The sequence below is a fragment of the Myxine glutinosa genome, chromosome 1, assembly GCF_964187855.1.
Source record: "Myxine glutinosa chromosome 1, kmMyxGlut1.1, whole genome shotgun sequence".
In the NCBI taxonomy this organism is placed as follows: Eukaryota; Metazoa; Chordata; class Myxini; order Myxiniformes; family Myxinidae; genus Myxine; species Myxine glutinosa.
The window spans coordinates 219,553,360-219,568,014 of record NC_136261.1 but is presented as its reverse complement, the minus strand read 5'-3'; the positions used below and the strand labels follow the sequence as shown (position 1 = coordinate 219,568,014).

The following is a 14,655-nucleotide window of genomic DNA, read 5'->3' as shown; positions in this document are numbered from 1 at the left end:
TTGTTAAAAAATGAAATATAAAATCAAATGAAAGTAAAGGAATGCATTCTTCTTTGGTGAGATACATGTACATACAAATGTGTAATGTATGCTTGACATCTCACATCATAGGCAGGCCTACATACATGTACATTTACCTAACAGTAGCAAAAAGACAGGCAGGGCATGGGCATTGACGATGAGTGCCTAATGCATCTACCACTAATGAATTAGTGATATCGGTTAGATGTTTTGTCTTGAAGAAGCTTTACTTTGTGTCTTTGAGAATAAGATTAAAACCCGGGCCAACACTGCCTGCGCTTATTCAATCATTTAAGGGCTGTTGCAGTATATCATACAACGTTGTAGTTTTCATGGTCAGAACATGCGTGCCTGCATGCGGTGCTTAGTTTGGTTTCTGTTTCTCCCCTCAGGCCAACCATGGAACCTATTGCCAGCCTCAAGCGACAGCGTGAGGATGTGTCGTTTGAACTTTGTATCATTTGTCAGGGAACTAGCCAGGTCAAAGATACGATTTTCAACCAGACAAACCAGGGTATTGCTGCCATCAGAGAGGCGACCGAGCTCCGATGCAAACTTAGACACTATGAATTTCGATCAGCCGTGGACAGGCTTTCGACTCTCTTTGCAGAGCCTCCAGAAAGTCTCCCCAAACTTAAATGGCATAAGCTATGTTACTCTGCATACACACACAAGGGGAAAATAAATGCTAAGCTAGCCAAGGAACAATCGAAAAACGAAAAAGATCCTGAAAGAAAGAGTGTTTCGGCTGAAGCATGTCCGTTTTTACGCAGTAGTACTACTAAGATGAACTGGACATTGTGTATGTTCTGCCAGAACTTTGACAAGAAGCAGAAGACAAGTCGTGTCACAACCTTCAAAATGAGTAATGAAATTACGGAAAAAGCTAAATTTGTACATAACATCTTAGTCCGTACTGCAAATGAGAATGATTTAATCTCAGCTGAGGCATGTTACCATGTTAACTGTCTTAGTAAATTCTTTAGGGATGTCAAAAGGGCGGAAACTGAAAGCAAATCAGCAGACATGGCGATATCATGGTTGTGTCAAGAGCTGCGTCACTCTGCTGAGAAAGGGCACGTATTTGAACTATCTGCAGTGTTCGAGAGGTACAAAGAGTTAGCCAGTGAGTGCGACGGCACAATTCCTACATCGTATCTTAGTAGACTGGGGACTTTTAAAGAAACTTTGTCGAATTGCATTGGGAACATTTATGAATTTCTTGTGCTAAGAAATTTGGCGCCTTCAGAGAAACAAACTTTGCTTCTTCCACGACATTTCAGTCACATACCTCTTTCAGAAATGGTGTGCGGTCAGAACAGTGCAGACTATATTCCCATATTTAGACAACAGGATGATCATTTTCTGTCTTTAGTGCACGTTGCTCTGCAACTCCGCAGTGATATCATGTCACATCCTGCATTCGAAGGTTGCGATGTAAGCGAAAAAGCAGAGTTGGCAAGTGTACCACCATCTGTACTCATGTTTGTGAATATCTTGCTTGGAGGCCAAAGTAGTGTCGATGCTGAGTTTGACGAAAGTGAGATGTCTGAAACTGGTTGGGTGAAGAAGACAAGGGTCCTTAGCATTGGACAAGACATGGTCTATGGTGTATGTGGAGACAAGAAGGCACCGCCTAAACACGTTGGAATGGGTATGACGCTGCACCAGTCAACTCGATCAAAGAAATTAGTTGAGCTATTCCATAATGCTGGGCACATAATCAGCTATAACCGGGTTCTTAGGTATGACACTGCCATGGCTGAAAACACTCTGAAAGCGCTTGATCAAGAAACTGGGGCAGTTGTTACCAGCAACCTGGTTTCGGGACGATTTGTGCATTTTTCTGGCGACAATATTGACATCAATGACTCTACCCTAGATGGCAAAAATACATTTCACGCTACTCAGTTAGCTGCCTGGCAGAGGGGGCCATCTGCTGAAAGCGGTCTTGGAGACATCAAACCATCCAATACGTCAACGTTGGATATACCAACAGCAGTTGAAAAGATCCAACAACAGCAGTTTCCGACACCATCAAAGAAGGTCACAGAAGATGCTGAAAAGTTCATTTGCCATATCTACAAGGAACCATCTGAGAACTGTAATCAAGCCCGCATTAAACTGTTCAACAAATGCCATGCAACGGAGACCCTACCTCCATCTAGTGATGCAGCAAAGTTCCACATAGAGCGTGCAAACTACCAAAGTTTCATTTGGAGAGAGGCCAGTAATCCAATGACAGATCTGCCACCGCCGACTGATTGTGGATGGAAACTCGTTGATGACAAGTTGTCACCGGTTCTTACAACTTTACCGTCAATTCCAAAGGGATGCCGAGAACTTACTCAGTGTGGTTGCAAGAAAGGTTGCAGTTCTGATAGTTGCTCTTGTCGGAAGTGGGGGAAACAGTTCTGCACTGAGGCCTGCAAGTGCAATGCCAGTGAAACACCATGTCGAAACAGGCCAAAGTAGGGTGGGGGGTGGGGGTCAGAGCTTACACAGTTAAGCTAATTGGCATTCCCCTGGATGGCTCCTCCTTCCAGCCAATCAGTCTGACAGACTGCAATTGATTCAGGATTAATTAAGAATACATGTGATAATGATCAACTGCCTGCACTCCAAACATGTTTGCCATGAAGTGCATTTTGCGCCTTGTGCCATGTAAGTGCACTTTGCGCCTTGTGACCGTTAGCCTTAATTAAGTGGCTAATTAGTCAAATATTGACATTTAGTGTAGAAAACAATCTTGCTATTATATAGGACTCAGGTAAACCACTTCACTGATGGTATTTAAGGCAACAATTCAAGTGAATTAAAACAGTATGTCAAAAAACGAAAAGTTGCTTCATTACGGATATATTCACAAAAATCTGATTTTTTCCCTTCACAATTCCCTTTACTTTCATAATTGTGAAAAGCTGTAGTAACCTTACCAGACAAAATACTGTAAAATAATTGAAATGTACAGATAGGTGATGTAAAATAAAACATTTTTTCAAAAATTTTGAATTTTGCACTCATTGACCTTTGACCTTGATTAGTGACCTAATTACGCATTTTTGGGCTTGGCAAACAACAGATTCGTATTCAGCACGAAAAACTACCCCAGAAAAAGTGGTTTGCTTGCTTTTACTCAAAAATGCCTCATGAATTCACGTTTCCCAGAAATTTGACTAGACTAATCATAAAAATCTCATTTGACCATTTATTTGTCTATTCATGCATTTGTTTCCTGTTTCTGCTTTCCTGCACCCACATACATTATAGTTTGGTTTTGGGCCTGTTGGATCAGCCAGACGTGGATATCTCTGATGTTGTCAGCGACCATTTCTTCAAAGACATCTGGACAACGACTGCTGCCCGCAATACAACCATCTTTGATAAGGTGCGGCAACCTTGTTGATGTTTTTGTTCTTGGTGGTAAAACCAATTTTGCCATTTTGTTTTGTTTTAAATCCAAAACTATTTTCAGGAAAACAATGCAATCAATTACTCAATTTTATGTCTCAGATTTAATGTTAAAGTCCTAGTTTATGCTATAAATTCCTCTTTTTTGTACATCTGCTGCTTGCTTACAATGATTTAAATCCTCTTTGGTTGCATATTGATTAGAAGATTGTCAATGCACAGATTATACTCAACATATACATATATATATATTTTTTTTAAACAGGAATTAAATTCCTGTGCGGGGCTAGTATGAAAAATTCCGACTCAACCCGGGACTCGAACCAGGGACCTCCATCACTTTCGTGGTGACAGTCCACTGAGCTATTGAGCCAACGGAATCTACTCAGAAATTTTCCACACTTAACACTGCGAGCTTTATAATGGCCGATGTCTTATGTGCCTGCCAGGCAGACCCCGGATGTGAGCGTATGTATAATGTATATGTATGCGTATGTACGTGTATGCAAGTATATGTAGAAGTGCATTAGAGATTAACTCATCGACAATTTTTTAACAAACAGGAATTACATTCCTGCAAGGGTCTAGTGGGAAAAATTCTGACTCGACCCGGGACTCGAAACAGGGACCTCCACTTTAATTTTCCACACTGTTAAGTTATTTAAGTTGTTAGTGTAAAGTTTAATCACAGTGTTAAGTGTGGAAATTTTCTGAGAACATTCCGTTGGCTGAATAGCTCAGTGGGCTGTCACCGCAAAAGTGATGGGGGTCCCTGGTTCGAGTCCCGGGTTGAGTCGGAATTTTTCACCCTAGCCCCACGCAGGAATTTAATTCCTGTTTATTTAAATAAATAAATATATATATATATATATATATATATATATATATATATATATATACAGTCACGTGAAAAAGTAAGTACACCCCATGTAAAGTTTTGACATTTTCAACATATTTCAACATACAGCTATTTGATCTTCATTTCAACAATATTGATAGATAAAGGTGATATAATATAACAAATATCATGAAACATTTACATTTTGTAGTCCATTGTATAATTTAAATAAACATAAATGCAAATTTCACATGTGGAAAAAGTAAGTACACCCCTACATTTATCACTACTTCAAATACCTAAAATTAGAATCAGGTGCACCAGCTCAGGTGCAAATGTTTAGAACATCGTCAGAGAGGATCTTGGAGGAACCTGTCTTATTTAAACCTCAGACATTTAGTTTGGTTTGCTCTTTGTTGTTGAAGTGTGTGGCGTCACCATGCCTAGATCAAAAGAGCTCTCTGAGGCCTTCAGAAAGAAGGTTATAGATACCTACGAGTCTGGGAAGGGATTTAAAAAGATCTCCAAACAATTTGAAATCAATCATTCGACTGTCCGGAAGATCATCTACAAGTGGAGAAGATTCCAAACAACTGCCAACTTGTTCAGGCCAGGCCGCCTCAGCAAGTTCAGCCCGAGAGCAGACCGCAAGATGCTGAAAGAAGTCTCTAAGAACCCCAGAATGTCATCCCCGGACCTACAGGTAGCTTTTGCCACTGTTGATGTCGAAGTGCACGAGTCTACCATTAGAAAGAGGCTGCACAAATTTGATCTACATGGAAGATGTGCGAGGATGCTTTGCTGTCCAGAAAGAACATCAGGGCGAGACAAAAGTTTGCCAATGAACACCTAGGCAAAGACCAGCACTTCTGGAACAATGTGCTCTGGACAGATGAGTCAAACGTAGAGCTATTTGGCCACAGTACCAGAAGACATGTTTGGACGAAAAACAAAGACAGCATTTGACCACAAGAACCTGATACCAACTGTAAAGCATGGTGGTGGAAATATTATGGTTTGGGGCAGCTTTGCTGCATCAGGGCCTGGGCAGCTCACCATCATGGAATCCACTATGAATTCTTCATTGTACCAGAGGGTGCTTGAGGATAATGTGAGGCCATCTGTCGGAAAGTTGAAGCTCAACCGAAAGTGGACCTTGCAACATGACAATGACCCTAAACATGGGTTCTGGAATGAAATGGAGGGTTCTGGAATGGCCAAATCAAAGCCCGGATCTAAATCCCATCGAGATGTTGTGGGGGTATTTGAAATGAGCTGTGCATGCAAGAAACCCTTCAAACATCAGACAGCTGAAAGAATTCTGCATGGAGGAGTGGGCAAAAATTTCTCCCAGTCGATGTCAGAGACTGGTAGACAGTTATAAGAAACGCCTACTTGAGGTTGTTTCTGCCAAAGGAGGCAATACCACCTATTGGAGCCAAGGGTGTACTTACTTTTTCCACATGCGAAAATTATACAATATAATTTATTTAAATTATACAATAGCCCAAAAAATGTAAATGTTTCATGATATTTGTTTTATTATATCACCTTTATCTATCAATATTGTTGAAATGAAGATCAAATAGCTGTATGTTGAAATATGTTGAAAAAGTCAAAACTTTACATCGGGTGTACTTACTTTTTCACGTGACTGTATATATTGTTATGAATTTTGGGGTAGAGTGATATGTAGATCTGTGTAGGTATCATGCTCCGATTATCGTGATAGGGAACCCCACATGTAATAACTTTGTTTTGGCGGATTGTTCGCGTAAGTGTATCTTTGTGATCATACAAGGATGATCCTTGTGATAACTAGAGTAGGGATTATGCTAATTCCCCTGTGTGTGAGACCTGGTGATTTATCCATTCTCCCATATGGCACCACACATAAACACTAGTGAGGAATCCCACCATTAAAAGCACCACACATAGCAAATAATAATAATGGAAACCCACCAGAAAGCCAGTTTGGGTGCTGCCACGAACCACACTGTGGGGAAACACACATCAGAGCAAGCAGGCCAAAAGCCACGCCCTGGGGAACAGGGATTGGCTGGAGCAAAGCAAGAAGCAGCTTGCTGAGTGGTGAAGTAAGAGCAAGGGAAGCGACGTACTGATTGGCCACCGACCAATGGCATGAGGAGGAGAGCCTGAAGCGCTCGGCCAATGGTGAGGAACTGAGGCGAGAAGAACATTCTAGAGGTCGAAAGGCGACGGACTGATTGGTAGGGAGGACCGGTGACGTCAGACCACGAGCGATAAAAGAACTCGCTGGCCGGCATTTTCCCCCTTCTCATTCTGGATCCATCTTGCACTGGACCCTCCCTTGTGCTGGACCTTCTCCCTGCGCTTGACGTTGGCCCTTGCGTTCTTGACCCTGGACCCTTGCTCATTGGACAACGGCGGAGAGACGGTGGAGTGCTGACGATTCTCCTTCCCATCGTTCACGTACGGGACCTCGCGAGCGATCGAGCGGGGACGCGAGGGTTGCCGCAGCAGTGTACGCTGGCCTAGGAACGCGCGAACGGGGCGGATTGAGGCCTACTTCCCGCCAACACCAGAGCCACGTCCGGAGTGCGCGCTCGGACTGGACGATCACTGCCAAGGCGCCAATTGAGCTGAGTGCATGATAACTTACACATTTATTTTCATTCCTTTTATTATCCCTTCGTCCGTGTGTAAGTCTGGTGTGGGGGCGTCCCAATATAGAACATTAATTTAACCGGCGCGTTTCATTGTTATCGGGTTCCGTTAAATAAACCTGTTATTTTTGTACATTTTAATTCCGTTTTCGTTTTATGAATGACATAGTGTGACACTAACAGATGGGTCACCCAGTTTAACACCTTTCCAAAGGACATCACACTCATCGATGTGGACAGTTTATAGTCAAGAATAGAATCGAACCATATACTATATAGAGAGGCTCAGAGGCAGGTATGCTAGCTCTTCATGAATATCATGTGTGTAACCTCTTAGACTGAGGACAATCAGCTTCTCTGATTCGCAATGTTTTTTTTCTCAAGGTGATCTACTGCAGATCTTCTCTCTGTTCTCTCTCACAACTGTGACTCTGTTGCTTATAACATTTGAGTATGTTTTGTCATTATTAAGTCTTGGAGTAGTACTCAATCTTAACGTATGGTTTGGCATCTGGCTCTCAATCTACACTAAGCTTTCGTTCTATGTTCTTCCTTTCTTTCTCACTTTCTGGATTTGATATTTTCTCAGCCATATTTGCGTAGTGCTTAATGTCTTGCATTCAGATCATTTTCAGATCAACACATCCTTCTGCACCACTGGAATCACATTCGGATTACAATCTACACCATTGGAATTGCATTTGGACAACATTGGAATCCCAGTCAGATTGCCTTGTGCATCATTGGAATCTCAAGACAGGAAGTGAATACCCACGGACCGTCATTTCCCCACCAGCGGGAACTTGTTGGGCCCTCTATTTTATGCAACTATACATCGGGCTTTGCTCTTTTTGCCAACCCCTACTTCTGCCCTCTCCGAGCCATACCAGGTCACGCACGTCCCTCAAGAAACCCTCACCTGCTCAGCCTCGCCAAGTCCTGGCTAATAGCCCATCTGCATTCTTTTGCTCCCTTATTCTCTCGAATGGGGAATCGTCTCCTTGTATCCGTTGTCTTCTCCTCTTCACTTCATGCTTTCAAATGCACTACCTATCATTATCTCATGCACTCACCCATGCTACATCCAAGATCTCCACACACACACACACACACTGATTCTTTCCTGTCATTTTCCCATTTTGTTCCTCTCCAGGCCATTGTTATTCCTTTTTGTGATTCTTCCTTTTTTTTTCCTTGTATCTGACCACCTCTCCTCCTCCTCCTCCTCTCCCCACTACCTTGCCCAATACCTTTTGGTCGTCTGAAACCCAGTTTACATTTGTAGTTTAGCTTTATAGAGCCCAGACCCTTGTATAGAAAAATAAATGCAAGACTTATACAAGGATCTGTTCCATCTTCTTCTCTATAAATGACCTTTCATCCCAATAAACCACATTTACCTCTATACCAATGACACTGATCTCTACACTATTGTTTCTCACCATTAAACTTTATAGGCATTATCCTTGCCCTGCTTCTTCTTTACTGTGCACAGCCCTGGAATTGCAGCCATTACACAGTAAGCACAGTAAGACATAACTAATCTTGTCTTCTTCAATTTCGCTGAAACTCAAACTTTCATTGTTTCTTGCTCGCACGATCATTTCAAGCCATCTTTGTTTGTCAATCGTCAAGCACAATCCTGGTGTTGGTTTGACAGTTAAAGTGGCTGGCTTGAGATCTTATTGCGCTTTTCCATTGCACAGGATGGTACGGTGCGGCACTGTACAGTACGGTTCGGTACGGCACGGTAATCCATGTGTCGTTTTTCCATCGCACAACAGGACCGTGAAAATAGGCAGAGTTATCTGAAGAGGTCTTTCCTTTAGCATCGCTGAACATAGCGTGACGGTTCTGGGACGATTGCGATTGACCAATCAACGGTCTGCAGTATTGCTAGCTCCACCCATAGGTCCGGGTTCAGCTCACCTGGTACCTGTCCATAGCAGGAACCAAATTTATCAAGGGTACTTAGGCACGGTACGGTTCGCTTGGCAATGGAAAAACGAAAAAACGAATGTTGGTTACAGTACGGTACGGGACCGCGGTGGAAAAGCGCCATTAGTGTCCTGAGTTTGAGCCCCAGTCGTGGCGTTAAATTGAACAAGGTGGGTTGACTCGGCCTGTCATCATTCCAAGGTTGGCAAAATGAGCACCAGCTGACTGGTAATGGGGGGCACTGCATCAGAGGAACAGCCGCATCCCCAGAAAGCGATGCAGCCAAGCAGCGACAGGCTGCATAGTAAACGCCACCAATGGCCGAGCACAATGCACCATGTATTCACATCAACACCCTCAGCATCCCCTCAACTTATAATATGTCTTTGAATATCTTGAGAATTGCCAAAAAAAGAACAAAATAGTTGGTTTTCATTTATGTGCACACTCTTATCTGCTCATTTGCAATTGCTCTATTTGCAGGTTTTCAAATGTATCCCCTCCGACTTCTTTCTGAACTCGGAGCAGCTTGCATGTAAGGACTCTCATGATTGTTTGGCAGAGCAGGATGGAGACAAGGCTCGGCAGAAGGTCAAAGATGTGCACGGTTTCCTGGTGCAATTTCCACTATTCTTCCTGCAGGAAGAAAATCTCATGCCAGCCATCCACACCAAAGAGGGAATTATGCCAACAGAGCTGTGGACTTAGGAGGGCAATTTTTGGCTATAAGCCGTGCTCAACATGAAATGTGGTGGCATGATTGTGTCTAAAGGAACGCGAGGTCTTTTCAAGACTGCACAGAGAGGAAGTACACAATTGCATGTATTGTAGTATGGCCATCCTTGATTCCCTTAAGAATATACGTCCTGATTTTATTTTATTTTCGGTAAAACTTAACTTTTTGATCACCTTTTCTAACAATCAAAACCAGCCACGTAAACAGGTTCTTTCCTAAGTGGGACTATTTCAAATAATCAGCCAAGTGCATTTTGGCCACATAAGACGGTTGACAGCGGTATCCATTAACCATATAACTCAAATTTTTCTTTTAATAGCCTTCTGTTGTGCATAAGATGAAAATAATGGGATCTATATGACATAGAAGATGTATTGTGACTTTAAAAAGTGGGGACCTTTTTTTTCTTTTTTTTTTTTAACTTGTCATCTCATTTGCTTGGAGCTGGCAGGATGGCCCAGAGGTATGCACACTCGCCTCTAAGCTGTCTAGCCTGGGTTCGATACCCGACCCAGCTATAAACTGTCAGCCCGGTGTTTCACAGGCAGGATGGTTCCTCAATGTGTGTGCCGTCCCTCGGATGGACGTTAAACGTGAATCTCGTCTGTCAGCATTCATTGGTGGACGTTAAAGATCCCTTGGTGTCCTTCGTGAAGAGTAAGTGAGCTATCGCCGGCACCATGGCCAAATTCCAAATTCCTGTTCTGACTAACTGAACGTCAGGCCTGGCCAGCCGGTTTATGAGGACTCGGGCCAAGCATCCCCCTGACTGATCCCACAATAAAGGTGGGATAATTGTGGCCTTTAAAGAAGAATAAGTCATCTCATTTGCTTCACAATAACATTTTTGACCTCATTTTTCATTGCTGAAAATAAAAGGGCTATAAGTTGTAGCACAGCCCAATGCCATCAGCAATGGCAGGGACTGATTCTGGGTCCAAATAGAATGTTTATTTGCTAAAACTCTGCCAATGAGCCATGAACCAAGTAACAAGCCATGAGGTGCTGGATAACTATACTGAGATACCTGCTGGGATAACCCTACCCAGATCTGCTTATAATCATGATGGCTTCATCAAGTTAATGATAACTTTGTGAGGTAGGGAGTGACTTGCAGACATTACCTGACCGAAGGGATTGGTATGGGGATAACAAAGTTATTTGATTTCCATTGGAATACGAGTAGTAGCAAATAAGATGCGGAAACGACATTTCAAATATGTCCGCTAATCTGCTCATCCCCTTGTAGGAATATCCCAGCAAGGCTTGGGAATAACTTGACCAAGATTCTGGGATCACAGTTGGGTTGAGTTTGCCATTGGTGATTAACTTTGGCTCGGTGTTGAGATAAACTGGAATAGCACCGGTTGTAACACTTCTGTTTTGATTTTTATTTTGGTAGGGGTAGGGTGGTGATGATTGGCTCTTATGTCCCTGAATGTGCTCACCTATTATTAGAGATGCTAAGTTTCAGTTACCGTTATATATATATATATATATAATGAGTGCGTTTACACTGGTCCCTGCTCACATCCATGTTCGTTTTTTCTTTTACATGTCCATCCCAAAAGTCCCAATTCCCCTTTTTTCACTGACACTACACTTGGAAGAAATTTCCAGAATCAATAAGCATGGGATATTGTTTCATTTCTCGCTCAAGGCTCGCTGTTGCAACTACTAATACTGGACTTAAGATATAAATTTAAAATACAGGTATATCAAAATCTACACTGTCTTACACTGACTGCTGATTCCACTCATAACAATGGAATCAGCATTCATCATAAAGACATTATGTGGGACAGGTTATATGTAACATAAATATTATTTTCCCACCAGTTGGCAGCGAGCGATTGCCCCTTTGTCTAGAACACACTGCTGGGGAAGCTGTTTCAGTGTTCCGGGAAAAGGAGGGGGCATGGTGATTTGCATGGAGTAGGGTGATGAAAAGGAAGGGTAATGCAGAAATGGTGACTTGTCAAAGCTTCAGACGGCCTTACAAACAGAGTGAAGAGGAGGGACAGAAACAGAGAGTTTGACAGAGCACTGACTGTGACAGTAGTGGTATAAGAGGCACCGAGAGAAGACTACTTGATGGTGAGCGGCTGGAGATGGCTAAACCAAGTAGGATTACTCTTGGCTTGGATGCGATCCAGGATACCGATGACTGGCGTAGGAGCGCTGCCCCATACATGGGAGCAGTAGTTCATCACCGGTCTGACTTGGGATTAGTAGATGATGAGCAACTGATGGGAGTCCAAGCACTTGCGAGCTCTGAAGAGGAAACCTAGTTCATTCGATGCAGATTTTAGAATTGAACGATCAAGCCGGACAGGTTTGACGAATGCATTATCTCATACATACGTGTTGGTTAAAGGAACTCTCTGGGTTACATTTTCGATTGTTTTTATACATTTTCATCATGAAACGAAGTGTTATTCTATCCAATGAAATAATGCCATTGCTTAAATAATTAAACGTTATTTTCAACATGAACTGCTCTCTATTCACGCTGCATGGGTCTTTGAGCTGTCGCTTGGTATTTTCCCCTCCATACAAGAAAAATATATGTATACCACTAGTGGGTACTTCCCACTCTCGGCGGGCAGTTTGCTCCAGCACATTCTTGGAAATACACTTAATTTTTGTCATATATGAAAAATATTGTATTGATCACAACATCACACTCCAAATAATAATCCAAATACTAAGATTTATGAGAAATCTGGAAAAAATTCAAACAACATTTTTGAAAATATTTCATAGAAAAACTAAGTAGGGAATATTTCAAGGAAAATCTAAGTAGGGACCCCCTGAGTATATCCTGAAAATTTGGTGTCGATCAGCCCAAGGATCTTGGAGAAGTTACCGGACAAACATACATACAGACACTGCTCCGTTTTATGTATTAAAGATGGTTCCTTCTTAAACTTGCAAAACCAAAAGAGAAAGAAAGAAGGATTGTTAGTGGTTCATCACATCATGCTATGTTCATATGTGTGCACAGCATGACACTGCTCTGTTCAGGCTTGTTGTACATATGAACGCTGTATTCAACAAATTTCAGATCCGTGTGGTGCAGCAAAATTGTATCACCATCCCACAATGAAGTAGAAATAAACAATATACTCTCACTTCTACCACCTTTAACAACTTCAATCACTCCCACCTTCTTGTGATATCGGCCTGGGAAAGCTTTTTGGCCGAGGTTTTTTTTACGAATCGTTTGGCCATCACTAATATTCCACCGAAAGTGGCAGGAATTTGTAATTTTTTCAGGGTCCTGACAATAACTCAGCTATTCTTTGCAATTCACACAAGTAACTTAATGTTACGATTCCGGTCATGTTCTCCAACTTTAACCCAGAGGGTTCCTTTAGGTTCACGATCTTCTATGCACCTGTGTTGCTTTGTTCTAACAACTCAACTGCTGTTTACATATCATCCACATCATTTTGATGCAATACTACATATTCAACATCTACAAATTATGTGAATGACACGTAGAGCAGGTCGTCGATTACCGGGTTCATAGTTAGATATCAACTGACTTATTGTAAACAAGCATTGAGTTTGGGTACAGCTACAGATTAACAGACAAGGAAGCCATTTTCAGGTAACCCTATCTTTTCTAGCATTTCAGCTTACATTTTTATTTTCAAGCTTTCTTATATAGACTTGGATCAGGTCATTTTGTACAGATTTTGTGGGGTGAGGTACAGATTTTGTCCGATGGTTGGAATCGGACAGATCATGGCAAACACTACAGTAAACCTACACGTCCTTTATACTTTTAACGATCCTTTAATTCCTCAAAAAAAAATTTCAGCATTGTTACAGTGGAGTTCAGAAATCCAACACTTGCTGCTAAACATGTTTGCATGCCACTGATAAAAACAACTTGCGCTCATCAGTATGACGACTGCCATAAACGAGCATAGCGACGTGTTGCGTTTTGCAAAATGTTGATTGCTTAAAACTTTCATACCGGATGCTTGTTTTTTCCTTACGCAAACATTCTCATTCAAGAAGCAGCAAACGAGCCAGGAAGATGAAAATTCAAATTTTGATTGAAATGTATTTGCAGTTTTGATGCTGCAGTTTACATGATGACGCATATCCAGTCTTCCGGCACTTGCACACGGTTTATTTGCAAATTTTATTCACAGTTTGGCCAACAAAAAAGCTATTTTTCTACCGATTGGTGATTTTCTTTTTCACCGCATTGCATTCCAGTTTCAATATTGTCAAATGTTTCAACCTTCCCAGAATGGACACCGAGTTCTGGTGGCATGACGTGTTATATTTGCCTTATTTTTATTTTTTTAGGTCTGTTTTGTATGCTTTGCTTTGCTTGGGGTTTATACATTGGAAACTGCATGGTCTAACTGCGGTTTGTTGCATTAAAATGCTGTTTTGCTCAATCACTGACTCCTCAGTATATTTTTCCACCTGTCTTGCAACAACTTTACGTATAAACATGGTCTCAAATCCAGGATTTATTTGAATCGAATATGGTTCATTTTTTGGCTACTGTGTAACAATGAATGTGTTGCCAAATAATTTCAAGTTATTTTGAACTTTGCTTTTCATTTAGAAGTACAAATTTCACGAACGAGTCTTGATTAGTTATGATTTTGCCGTATTTTGTAAATTTTGAGGATATCAGCTGAGCTCAAAAAGGTTCTGGTTGCTTCACAAAAAGAAAATCGGTGGAGCAATTTAGAAAGAAGAAGAAGAATCAAAATTAATTTTAGCAATTTAATCGACAAATAAATGTATCACGACTACACATAAAACTAGAACGGCACTCAGTAGAGAGCATACCTCCGCCTGGTTGCCCATATCACTCAATGGTGAAGAATCACTTAAAAATTAAATAATTCTCATATCCGAATCCATATTCACATCTTCACCAAAATCGAATCGATTCTTCCTTGTCGCACACACAACCGGTCCACCAGGTTTCGTCCAAATCCATCCATAGCTTTTTGAGACATCCTGCTATGTATAGTTTTTGGTCCTATCTCCCAATGGTGAAGAATCACTTAAAAAATTAAATA

The 14,655-nt window shown here is 41.6% G+C and overlaps 1 protein-coding gene across 1 annotated transcript in view; it reads left to right on the top strand.

Moving 5' to 3' along the window:
* LOC137413893 (phospholipase D1) overlaps window positions 1–14,016 on the top strand; it is a 246,702-nt gene extending 232,686 nt beyond the window's left edge. Inside the window, exons 26-27 of the mRNA XM_078784018.1 lie at window positions 3,292–3,409; window positions 9,340–14,016. Of these exons, the coding sequence (XP_078640144.1) occupies window positions 3,292–3,409; window positions 9,340–9,564 (343 nt within the window). The 3' untranslated portion in view covers window positions 9,565–14,016. The remainder of the gene's footprint in view (window positions 1–3,291; window positions 3,410–9,339) is intronic.
* Window positions 14,017–14,655: the final 639 nt, after the last annotated feature.